This window comes from Apium graveolens, chromosome 1 (genome assembly GCF_009905375.1).
Source record: "Apium graveolens cultivar Ventura chromosome 1, ASM990537v1, whole genome shotgun sequence".
NCBI classification, from domain to species: Eukaryota; Viridiplantae; Streptophyta; class Magnoliopsida; order Apiales; family Apiaceae; genus Apium; species Apium graveolens.
In genome coordinates this window covers 86,638,768-86,652,269 of record NC_133647.1, presented here as the reverse complement: position 1 = coordinate 86,652,269, position 13,502 = coordinate 86,638,768, and the positions used below count along the sequence as shown (strand labels likewise).

Here is a 13,502-nt window from a genome sequence, read left to right as displayed (position 1 = left end):
TTCACCTTTTTATTCCGCATTTTATTCGATTAAACGATATTATTTGCATTCAACCCCCCCTTCTACAAACAAATTGGGACCTAACAATAATTAATTTCAAATTATATTCTTTTTAGGTTTTAAAATTGCTTATGTAGGAAATGATTACTGTAAGTACAATTTGTTAAAATAAATTAACAAATAGTTTTTCATAATTAATGTAACAATCCAGTTTAGGTGTGGGGAAATGATAACACCCATGAAATAATTAATGTACAAACTTACATTTGAGAAGAATATTTATTATTTTTTTTCAAATAAAAAAAATAATTTGTAAAACATTATGCCAAAGTTTGAACATAATAATACTACAAATTATTTTTCCTATATTTCAAATATTTTATTTGTCCGAATATGTTGTTCGCTGGATTATAAATTTTACTATTTATGTAAGATAATTAATTTCTAAATAGTTTTGCATGAGATTTTATATTAGCCAATTCACGCTAATATATCATCAAAATACACAAAACTAATAACGATTGATTTTAATAGATTGTGTGTCATGTTTTTATACATGTTCTCTCATATCTCCATGTAAAATTTGTAATAGTTTCCAAAATACATTTGATATCTGATAAGATTTTATGGACCTGTATTAAATATCTTTTTGCAATAATATGCTTTGTAATTGTAGTTGGAATAAAAATAATAGTAGACTTATAGAGAAAATAGATTTTTCAGAAAAGTTTTAACGAACAAAGTAATTCGAACAATTGTTATCAAATGTTGGGTAAATATTAAAAATCTCAACTACATATAAGAATAAATGTCTTTATTATTTATTATAGTGTATTATTTTTTAACCGCATGCTACAGTCTTAAAAAAAATATATGACATTTTCAAACATTATGACTTATTTCTACTATTTTTTTAAAAATTTAGTTCTTATGAACTTTTATATTTCTATTTTACGCCATAATATCATCACAATTAAAATTAATAATACCCATAGTTCATCATAATTAACGTACAAATCGAGTTTTTATGTACGAAAATGATAATTCCCATGAAATAATTTACGTGAATATTGTATAAGACAATTTAACCTAAATTTAAGGTCATGTTGATATCACGTTAACTTACTAAAATTATTTGCAGAATATTGCATTTGTAATAGAGAAGTAAAATCCTAACAAACTCTTATCTAAAGATCACGCCAACTATGTTAACATCAATCATGTACCTAAATCCATGGCTGACGTACTAATCCTCATATATATATATATATATAGTTTTCATGTGATATATGAATATCATAAAGTGATAACCCTTTAAGAAAAAAAATTGTTAGTTAACCTTTTGTGATTGCTGCCATGGAAGACAACCTTGCATTGGTTAATAGCACTAGGACTGATTGGAGGGTTCATGTACGTATTACTAGGATGTGGCCTTCATTTTCTCGCACTCAACAATTCCGAGGTGTTAATCTAATTGTGCTTGATTCAGAGGTAATGTCTTGCGCTTTGTGTAGTAGTAGTAGTATATGATTATTGTTTGTATAGAAGAGTTTCCAATGAGCTTTTGTAATACAGGATTGTCATATCTTTGCATTTGTAAATCGTGTGATTTGGCATGATGTTAGCAATATCATACTTGAAGGAAACATATATGATATTCACAATTTTGTAGTAATGGAGCATGCAGAACTTATGAGGCCTGTATCTACTGATAAGATAATTGTTTTTTCACATGATAACATTGTCCATCCTATTCCGTTTAAAGTAAATACCATTCCAAGGCACAAGTTTGAGCTTAAAACCATTCCTGAGATTTCTGATCTTGCAATGTTACTCTCTCAACATGTGCTTCCTGTACATGCTATAGGTATTTTTGAATATTATCACATATTTCTTTTTAATTTAATTCATGATTGAAAAAAGCTAAATAGTAACTATTTTGTAGATATTGTTGGCATGCCTCAGAATATTGATCCAATAAAGCAAGTTTATACACGATTTGGTGAGAAAAAGTTTCTTCGATTTGAGTTATTTGATGGCAGGTAAGACCATCATTTCAGTAATAAATGTAGTGTCAATCAGTGTTGAACAATGTTTATCTGATAGTCTCATTATCTTTCTTTCCATTTCAGCAACGTGGTTAAGATTTTTACTTGGGATGAATTTATTGTTGATGTAGCAAATGCACTTCAGGGATATGTTGGGTATCCTCCGATTGTTATCTTGACAACCATGAGGCCACTAATCCACAATGGTTCCATTTTCTGCTGATCTACATATCTTTACTACAAAATATAATAGTTTTTCATGGTGTCAACTAAAGCTTATCTCTGAATTGCTTCTAACAGGTTCACTACAGATAAGAAGTTCATCATGTTCGCGGATTTATTTCAATATTAATCATCCTGCTATTGAAGTGTTGAGGCAAAGGTATCAACACTCTTTAAGAGATGTCAATTATTACTATATATGCAATATAAACATTAATTTGAGAGGTATAAACTCTAATGAACATTCCTTGCACTATTGTGTTTACAGGATACTTGCTGGATTGGTCTAAATAAATGACTATTCGTGTGAAGTTTTACATATGCCATTGCAATGTTTTAATGTTTGCTATTTTGCATTATAAAAGCTTAATATGAATTTAAAGAGGATTGTTTTGAAACTTAAGTATTTAGCCAATATTTCTTTTCTGAATATTGAGTTGTATGGATGTTTTATTCAATCTGTTATATGTCACTGCCAATTTTAATGTTTTCTTATGACATATTACAAATCTGTAAACCATCTATGTTGTTATGTAGCCATGATTTAAGTGGAAATCCAATAAAGCAATGATCTTACCATGAAACAATATGTAATCCAACAATGATATCATTTGATTATAGATAACAACAATGTTCACTTTGATCCAATAATGTTACAGACACTATTTCCAGAATAACAACTTTGTTACTAATTTATACTAAACCTGATTACAGAATAACATACTAAAATTCTTCTAATAATCAAATGAAGTTTTATCATATATTGCGACTATAATCATCCATTAATATGCGAATTCTACCAATTGAATCAATCAACTTATCAGCCTGAGCATTGAAATTAGCAAGATGTTCCTTCCACCCGTCGTCAAACTTTTGAAAGGCACTCATCATTTCTGTAGCAGTCAATTTCAAGGTTGTCTCATGCCCACACAGAGATGAAGACGTATCACTTAGGAATTTTGGTTGATTTTTCATATATGATGTTGGTATTTCTTCATTGCTTTGGGAAAATTCTCCACGCTTTTTTCTTGATCCATTCTGCAAAATATCTTCTGTGTTGCTGTAAAGGAGAGATGTAAAATTAATAAAGATAGTTACCAAGCATTGGTAAAACATTAAAAGATATAAACATATACACAATACTTGATTTGTTTTTCCAGGCCAACCGAGCGAGCAAACAAATCTGATTGCCTACTTTCCATGGATGCATACAACTCTGAGAAGAAAACATTTGCGTCTTCCAAATCAGTGTTGAAATCTGCGCAAGTGACAGCCAATGTCTGCAACTCTTGCATTGCCACATTTTGCATCCCTGACCATCATTTCCTCTTTGCGCTAGATGAAGCCATTTCTGATCCGCCAATAATAATTTTTTCCTCTGTGTTTGTTTGTATGTTTGAGGTGAGTACAATAACCCTTATATAAGCACATAAAATGTAGCAGTTTCCATGTTGTAGAATGTGCAGTTAAGTAACCGCAAGTTAGTTACCATAAAATGTGGTAAGTGCAGGTAACTTCCTCCACATTTAGCAGCAAAAAAGTCATGTCCAAAATCTCCTATTACCTCTTCTAAAAATAAATTGCCACATATGTGTAATTAAATTCCAACAAAACGTTCCCGAATCAAATAAGTAGTTACACAACCATGGTAAAGTAACATATTAGAAAAACATGATGAGAACGAGAAGCAGTAGTCTGAGACATTAACAGAACTGAAAAAACATAGTCTTAAAGCTGCTTATATGGGAAAAACATCTCAAGGCCTGTGTGCGAAAGTCACCAGAAAAACTATAGCCTGATCTTCTTCCAATAATTGAAATATAACTATTTCATGTAATGCGATCACATTTTCTCTAACAAACTGATTCCAGCCACTTGAAAACCTAAACATCTTCCCCGATTTTACGACACTGACATACCAACTCCCGGCAGCAGTTCTCAAATTTACCATGTCACCAGCTATCCATTGTCCATTTGGTGATTCAATGTAGCTCGAGATATACTACAATACAGATGTAAAAAATAAGTACAAGTCAAAGTATTAAAAAAATAGGGCAACTTTGTTATAAAATTTTATAAAATATTTCCGTACCACTCCATGAGATGTGTTGTCCATATTGGATGCTGTCATGACAAGGGTAAAAGTCATGTTCTCATTGTTGTGAACATCAACTTCCAGGTTAACAGGAAGTTGAACAGGTTCATCAGCAATCTCCATCTCTGACTCTTTAGTATAAATAACATTAAATTCAAAAAAGAACGAATATGTAAGTTTAAAATTAATTACATGCTTTGTATAGTTTATATAACCTGAACTTTGGGAATCTTGGTCAAGCATCATTACTTCCACATTTGATGTATCAAATATCATAACAAAAAAATTTCCTTCACCAAAGTAGGTAAACAAAACTTTGTCAATCTCGCTCAAACCATATTCTCGCACAAGATCTTCAAGGCCATACATCCTTCTCTCAGTTTTGGACCACGTTCCTTCATATCGACTTCCATTTCTCATGTAGAACTGGACTTTAGGTGGTAGCAGCTTCCCAAAGGCTCTCCAGAAATGTGCAGGAATTGGCTATCAAAGATTAATAAAGTACCAACTTTTACATTTTACTAATAAATGGATAAATTACTAAAGTGCACAGAATTATAGGCTCTGTACAAGTGGATATGGCCGATAACACTGTAATCTACTTTTTTTACCTAAATATCAGAAACATAAAATAACCGACTCCGACAGGAAATAGTGTTCTTACAATTTCTCCATTTTGAAATGCAGGATTGTTAAAAAACACCAGGAACTTCCATCCTATACCAGTATTTACATCTGAAAAAACATATAATTCATAAGACACTTTATTTTTAACATAGTAGTCCAACAAGATTTTTATGAAGTTTGTGTATAGTACCTTGATCATAGAAAGTGCCGCTTGGAATTGTCCTATTCTTGAAGTATATAACCTCGCAGAGGTCATCCTTCAAACAATTCACAAAGAATTTCCCGTTGCCCTTATAAGAGTAAATCAAAGTGGAACCGAACAAATCTCGACAATCAATGTTGAACTCTTTCATGTGACAGAGAGACTGTTCTGACTTCTTGAAACTCACATAGGTTTCATGTCCATTAGCAAGTACAAGAATTACTTTACTAGGAATAGATTCTCGAAGACTATTGACAAATTTATCAGGTAGTTTCTGGAAATTGACAAATTTGTTTTCACATTAGTACTTTTAAATCATATAATATCATTAAACTCTTCAGGTATGCAATAAGATCAAATGATATTAGAATGCACATTAGCATAATATTAGTGAAATATACCATTTCACGAAGGTCTCTATCATCACGTGGGAGAGTTATAAAGAATGATGGATTTTCCTCGCTAAAGTACCTAAGCTGATGTAATGTTGGATAAAGAGCACACATAATATGTAGAGCTAGAAATTATGAATATACTATAGTACATTACAAGGATTGATAGTGAATGTTAGTTTACCATCTCTGAATCTTTCAAGGTTTGCATGTTTGTACTACGGAAATCAGTATTTCGACTCATATCTGCAATATAAAGAGGCAATATAGCTCATATGAAATGACAATGATTGTATATCGGAGCCTCTGTAACACTATCATCTCCTAATACATCTAAAAAGTAGCAATACTGTTCCGATGTTTACTTGCCAGAAAAATTGTACTAAATCAACTGTCAATTAAGTAACAAGAATGAGAAACACATTCGAATCATTATACCCATTGCAACAAACTAAACTTTGGAAATATGTCTATGGTATCACGACTGAAAAAACAGAGTAGAACAACAAGCATTTACTATTACTAAAGGCCATTGTATTCACCATTACTAAATTATCAAAATTCTACACCGAGTATAACACCAAGTACTGTACAATTACAGCAGAGTATCGCATATCAAATAACTTGGTCATGACTTTAAACAAAATAAAAAACTACAATTGTGAATTCATATATCGAATTCTACATACCTTGATGTTTACTACTGCTAAAATTAAACATCAATTTTCTCTGCTTCTCACATTGTGCGGAGACTACTAAAAAAATGATAAATTGGGCACCGAGTATAATAGATAATGTATAATTGAGGAAGAGTGCCCCATATCAAATTTCTTACCATGATTTTAAACAAAAGGAAAAACTATAATTGTGAATGCATATATCAAATAGAACATACCTACATATTTACTACTCATAAAATAAAACATCAATTTGCTCTGCTTCTCAAATTATGCGGATACTACTATTCATAACCCGATCGGATTAAGTCTTTACATGCATCAATTAAGATCAATACAACTCGAATTACATTCTCAATGATCAAACAGACCAGACCAGATAAGTTAGATAAACTACTATAACAACCGATTGGGAGAAATTGAAGCATACAACCGAACTTCAAATTAAAGAAACAGTAACAGAGGATTGAGGAATTAGTACCGTAGTGTAGATTATCTGAGGATTGAGCTTGGTATGAGGATTAATAGACCTTCTACCCCGGGGATTTGAGCAGGAATCGAGATGGTCCTATATCTGCATGCAACCCCTTTTGTATATTAGACAGAAGTAATAAATTCAACTACTTTTGACCTATATCATTTTTATGAATCAATAAATAAATTTTTATTGTATGACTAAACAATTTAAAAATAATTTAATTTAATTACGTAATATATCAAATGAGATATGATGAAAATATTTGAATTTTACATAATTATTATAATAAATTTACAAACATAATTATTTGAATATAATTATTTGTTTATTGAGTTGTGGACGGAATGTTGTGTTAGCGGAGAAAAAAATAGTGATTACTAATTTTATAATTATAATATATTACATCATTTTTGAATATAATACGTAAATTTTTACAACTTTAAAAATTAAGACTTTAGCATTTTTTTAAGTAAGACTTTGGCATTTTTCATAATATAGTTAAAATTATATAAATTATGGACGAATTTTTTGTGTTAGCGGAGAAAAAAAATATTTACTGTATTTTTTTAAAAAGTATTTAATTAAAAAAAATATATACTCAGTTTTGTTGTAAAAATTATTAAAATATTGACTACTAAAAACGTAAAAGAGATATGTTAAAATATGAGTTAAGAGACTTTTAATTGGTTAAATGTGAGAGAAAGAAAACTAAAATAAAATATTGAGATTTAAAGTTAAACTATAATATCAATTTTATATTTTAAAATAAACGGAACCTAAATAATTGTAATAAATAAATTAAATAAAACTAGAAGATAACCGTTTATGTTATAAAAATTCAAAATTGAACAAATTTGGAGTGCGCGTAGCGCGGACAAAAAGTCCCTAGTCGTTATTTAAACTCCAATTTGATAGCTAAAGCCTAAATTACATAATTATCCACGATATGATTGAGCTTGATGGAGGCTAAATGGTAAAATTATGGTAATATACATATTAAATTGGAAGTTACTAATAACGGTCGGAACTTATTTAATGATCTCCTAAAATTAATGTACAATATAGGGATTTTTTCATAAATATCCAAGTTTTACAAATTTTTTGTAAAAATACTGTTATTTTTTAAAATAAATTGCAAAAATACTATCTTTCAAAAAATATTGGCAAAAATACGGAGGTTGCATTTACAACCATATCTGCAACTGCTGGTAACCATATATGCAACCAAAAATGCAAATTTGAAAAAATTCGTTGAAAATTACATTTAATTGCAAAATATGTTGTCTAGGTGGTTGCAAATGGCGAAAAATGAATGCCCCTGCAGGGCCAATACTAATACCACAAAGCAACCATGAAATCAACTAAAAACAAGCAACTGTATCTTCATTTCTCTGGACTACGTTTCTCTTCTGCCAGATTCGAAACAACAGAGAAAATATAAAATTAAAAAAACATAGATTTGTATCTCTCTCTCGATCGATACTCGTCGGCACTCAATCCACCTCTATTTCAAACACCAATTATACACACATCGGTTTGTATCTATCCTCTACCTTACACCAACATACACAGAAACACACACATTTGTAGATTGCGATGTCAACGGAGGATGAAAAGTTGTTGAAAGAGGCGAAGAAATTATCGTGGGAGGATCGATTGACACATAAGAGCTGGAAGGTTCGAAACGATACGAATATCGACCTGCAGGGGGTCACAGCGGCAAGGGATAATGAAGTGAGAGAGAGATGGAGAGTGGGAGAGGGAGAACGAGAAAGATAGGGGGAAGGAGAGGGAAGCAGTGAGAGGAGAGTGAGAGAGAGGGCAGATAAGTTAAAAAAGGAATGGGAAGATAAAGATGGTATTTTTGTAATTTAATTGTTTGTATGTTTAAAAAGGTAGTAAATTTGCAAAATTTTAAGTAAGGTAGTAGAACTGCAAATAAATATCCAAAAATTGGTATATTTGTCAAATTCCCTACAATATGTTACTCTTTTTTTTTGTCATTTTGATGTTTGTACATATTTTAAAGTGTTTTTTCTGGTTAGTTAAAAATATCATTTTAAAAATTTTCTTTTTATGAATTAAAATATAGTTTATCTACTTTTATTTATAAAAAGAAATTTCGCAAACGATCATTCTAACTATCCAGTCAAAACATATTAAAATGTGTGGAAAAATTAAAGCGATAAATAAAAAAATAGAGGGAGTAATGTATTACCTAATAAGTAACAACCCATAATAACCCATACTCGATGCACAAATTATTTTTAATAATAGAAAATATTTTTTAATTATTATTTTGAATTGAAATTTTTGAGATATGGATGATATGGTACACAGAAGTATCCTTGTAGAGAAGCTATGGTGAATTTTTTTTGTTGTATGATTCATTACTTGTTGTAAGTTTAACTCAATGTATCCATGTATGTTATGTTAAGTGATCTTATGTTGTTGATATTTGAGAGGTATAATGTTATACTCTCTCGGACATACTTTCATTAGCAAGTTGAAATTAGTAACACATACAATATCTTAAATAATTAAAATGATATAAAATATGTGATGGATTTGTTGGTTTCATGCTTCGAGTAAATCAGGTGCACTTATGACCCTTAACACCAAGTGAGTTTTGAGTTATATACATACTTTTTGCACTTTACATTCGTTTGCTTATGTGTTTACATTATTTTTGCATCACCAACACTTGTTTTAGACCCTTCTTGAGATACATGTCATTGAATGAAATAAGACATGGTGAAGGCACCTAGAATTAACCCCCGCATTATCCCACTCAAACATACTTTGCATATATGATCCTTTAATAACACTTTGAGCTTAATCCTTTCATTCGTTGACAAACAACTTAATGTTTCTAGACCTAATTTTTTTATTATCCAAACAAAATTTTGATCCATATTTGTCAAACGCTAGTGAAATGAGGACGAATATGGTATTAAAATTTATAATGATGTTAGATGGGAATATATGACGCTTCTAGAAAAACAAGAAACGTATTAGAAGCAGCGAGCTAAACAATTCTGGTTGCAAGATGGAGACAAAAATACACGTTTCTTCCAAAAGGAAAAAATGAATACATAGCAGCGTTTCAAAAATGATGAGGGAGAGTGGAAGGAAACTACGGAAGAGATACAAGAGGTCATTAATAATTATTTCTCAAAATTGTTTATAGCAAAGACGATGGATGGAAGGTTGAGTGACAGAGAGATAGTTAAATTGGTATCAGCAAGGGATAATGAAGCTTTGTTGGCAGAAATTACACCTGAGGAGGTTAAAAAAGAAACATTTTCCAAGCACCCTGATAAGGCACCAGGGCCAGACGACCTAAATCCAGGTTTCTTTCACATTTTTGGAACATTATTGAAAAAGCTGTCGTTTTATTTTGTCAAAATTTATGCGTTTAGGTGAGCTTCCTAATCATGTTAACCATGATATGGTATGCCTGATTCCTACGATAAAAGTCCCACAAAATATGACCGAGTTGCACCATATTTCTCTTTGTAATGTGTTAGTCAGAATATTGTCTAAGATAATAATTAACAGACTCAAACCATGTCTAAGTTATGTGATATCTGAGGTGCAGAGCGGATTTATAGAAGGAAGATTATTAACTGATTATACAATGATTGCGTTTGAAGTGAATCACTACATAAGGAGACGTACACAGGGGAGCAGGAGATTGGCATATTTAAAAATAGATATTTCGAAGGCATATGACAGATTGAGGTGGGAACTTATTAGAAATATAATGGTGATATTTGGGTTTCATGATGTTAGGCCACACACACACTGTAGAGGGGGTGAATACAGTGTAAAGTACAATCAAATCAAACTTTAATAACTCAAGTAACAGAAAACAAACTTTATTGAAATAATAAATGCTGTTACAGTATGGAACTGTTACCTCTCAGTGATGAAAAATATCACGAGAGCTGCTAGGGTTACAATGAATAATCTTCTCGAATATGATAACACTTATAGTGTAAACCCTATGTCTGTGTTTATATACTACACAGTTTCAAGATAATCGCTAATTGATATGGAATATAATTCTGCTTCCTAAAATACATCAATCAGATATCTTTTCTTCCAAGTATTCTATTCTTCATAGAATTCCTTCTTCATGCATATCTCATCTTATGTTTATCTCGATCTTCTTTCCTTTAATCAGCTGTTGTCCTTATCTGATCTTCCTTCAATACTTAAGTTCTGATATCCATCTCCTGATAATTATCTCCTGATAATATAAGTACTGATATCCTTAAGTCCTGACTTCCAGTAAGTACTGATTTATCCTGTTTAAGTAAGATCTGAAAACTAAACATAATTCATATTAGCCATGACATTATCAAATATATCTAACACATGACTTTTGGATTGACAGGATTATGACATTTATCTCAAATGTATCTTACAGGTTTATACACAATGGAGTAGAGATTGGAAGAGTACCCAATTTCTCCTTACATCTATATCATGTGTGCAAAAGGTTTAAATGCCATGTTGAGAAGAACTGTTGATACTGGGCTCATTCATGAGTGTACATTGGCTAAGGGTGCACCAAATATTTCACACTTATTTTTCGTAGATGATCACAGATGCCACAGAGGCGGAAGCTGATAACATGAAACGTATTTTAAACATGTATAAGTTGATCTCTGGACAACAAATTAATTTTGGGAAGTCTACAGTTGTATTCTCCCTTAACACGTGTATGGATGATGGAATGCGAGTGTGTGCTAAATTGGAAATGAATGAAATCGATAAACCAGGAAATTACTTGGGAATGCCCATGGTGATTAGTTGTAACCGAGTTGTAACCTTCTCGTTTTTACTTGATAGAATGGACCAAAAATTGCAGACTAGGGGGAATCAATCATTGTCAAAGCTGAGAGTAAAAATGTCGCTTCAAATAGTGCCAAACTTCTGGATGAGTTTGATGTTAATTCCGATGGAAATATATGATGGAATTGAGAAAAAAATTAATGTATTTTGGTGGGGGAAACTGCTCGAGTGGAGGAATAAAATGACTTTCATGGGATAAACTATGTTAGATGACGGAGGCCGGGGGCCTTGGGTTTAAGAAGCTACGAGATTTCAATATTGCAATGTTGGCGAAACAGGCATGTCGCTTAGTTAATAACTGCAATCATGTCGTTACAACACTAATGAAGGCCATGTATTATCCACGTTCTGAGTTTTTGAATGCTTCGATTGGAACAACCCAAGCTATATTTGGCGTAATATACTCGAGGCTCAAAATATAATACAATATGGATCGAGAAAGAAAATAGGGGACGGGAATAGTACGTTGGTTTGGTGGGATCCATGGATGCCTCGTGTAGAGAACGGGTTCATGACGACTGAAAGGCATCCACAACTAGATCCTGCTATAATAGCTAGTTTGATGGATGATGATCATATGGAGTGGGATGAGGAAATACTAGATGGCTTATACAATCAGAGGGATAAAAATTTGATACAACAAGTCCACATTCCCATACGCAAGCGGGTTGATTCATGGTACTGACTATTTGATACAAATTGATGACTATAAGGAATTAATTAAACACTTCGAGGAAGTGTTACTTGTTTTTGTTTCTAAATCAACAAATAGTATTACCCATTTGGTAGCAAAGGGTGATTATTCTGTGTCTGATTTATAAGAATGGATTACTACTGCTCCTGATTTTCTCATTTGTAACCTTGCTTTGGAAGCTATTTGATTAATGGAAGTACTTTTATTTTAAAAAATGTATCAAGGTTAATTGGGAATAAAATATCTCATGATTTATTAGAAATAAAATGTCTCATTAATTGACCCATGTTGGGCTATTTATAATATAATAAATAGATAGATAAATGAAATTGAAATATGAGGAGAGAAATATTAGACACGTACAGAATTTAGTAGAGAGAACCGTTACACGCAAAAATAGTAACAAAGAATACGAGACAAAAAGAACAAGAAAGCAATGAGGTGGAGAAGTCTTAAGGAAGATTCAATTCTAGAGTTTTTATCTTCGCTTCCTTATTTTCTTTTTTGTAACCATGATATAAAGATACACTAGTGGTTAATTTATCGAAGAATTGAAGTCGAGGTTAAAGACCTAGATTCAATATACTTAAATTTTATTTCTTTTTAATTAGTTAATTAGTGATATTTATGCAACTATTTTGTTAACTTAAATTAGAAGAGTTTGACTATTTGATATTTAGGAACTTAAAATTAGTTTTCGTGGAAACGAATTTATATATTACTTGTTATGATATATGCACTTGCATTTAAATTATAAATTTGCTAACAGTTAGTACATCAAGACGTAATAATTTATTATTTTCTTATCAGCTAGCCCTAGATAGTTATTTATTTTGTTTTTAAATTTAGGTTTTTAATTTTTAGTTATATTTGAATTTATATTTAAAAAATTGTAATTTTTGAATAAATTTTATTATTTGAAATTTTTCTTTCAAAAATAAGATATTTTAACTGGTTTACCTAGCTCTTTGGTCTGACTTCAATCACATTTTAGAAATTGCACTTCTTGCAACATAATATAATTCAAGTATTTTATAAATGAGCTTAACGCTCCTAAGTACGTACTCACATAATATACGTGAGTACAAAAACTTTTTAATATGAATATATGAGGGGTATATTAGTAATTACACAATTGATTAAATTTTTGTTAATTTTATCACTAAAATATACTATATACTCATATAACTCCCTTAATTACATA

The 13,502-nt window shown here is 31.0% G+C and overlaps 1 protein-coding gene across 1 annotated transcript; it reads left to right on the top strand.

Moving 5' to 3' along the window:
* Nucleotides 1-1,356: 1,356 nt before the first annotated feature.
* LOC141684285 (uncharacterized) lies at nucleotides 1,357-2,560 on the top strand. Its single transcript, XM_074489227.1, has 6 exons — nucleotides 1,357-1,491; nucleotides 1,576-1,867; nucleotides 1,946-2,042; nucleotides 2,133-2,254; nucleotides 2,349-2,430; nucleotides 2,539-2,560. Exons 1-6 carry the CDS (start codon nucleotides 1,357-1,359, stop codon nucleotides 2,558-2,560), a joined length of 750 nt encoding a protein of 249 aa, XP_074345328.1.
* Nucleotides 2,561-13,502: the final 10,942 nt, after the last annotated feature.

Coding starts and splice junctions, on each gene's coding strand:
- LOC141684285 (XM_074489227.1), top strand. CDS start 1,357: ATGGAAGACAACCTTGCATTGGTTAATAGCACTAGGACTGATTGGAGG. Junction 1,868..1,945: donor GCTTCCTGTACATGCTATAG/GTATTTTTGAAT, acceptor ACTATTTTGTAG/ATATTGTTGGCATGCCTCAG. Junction 2,255..2,348: donor GAGGCCACTAATCCACAATG/GTTCCATTTTCT, acceptor TGCTTCTAACAG/GTTCACTACAGATAAGAAGT.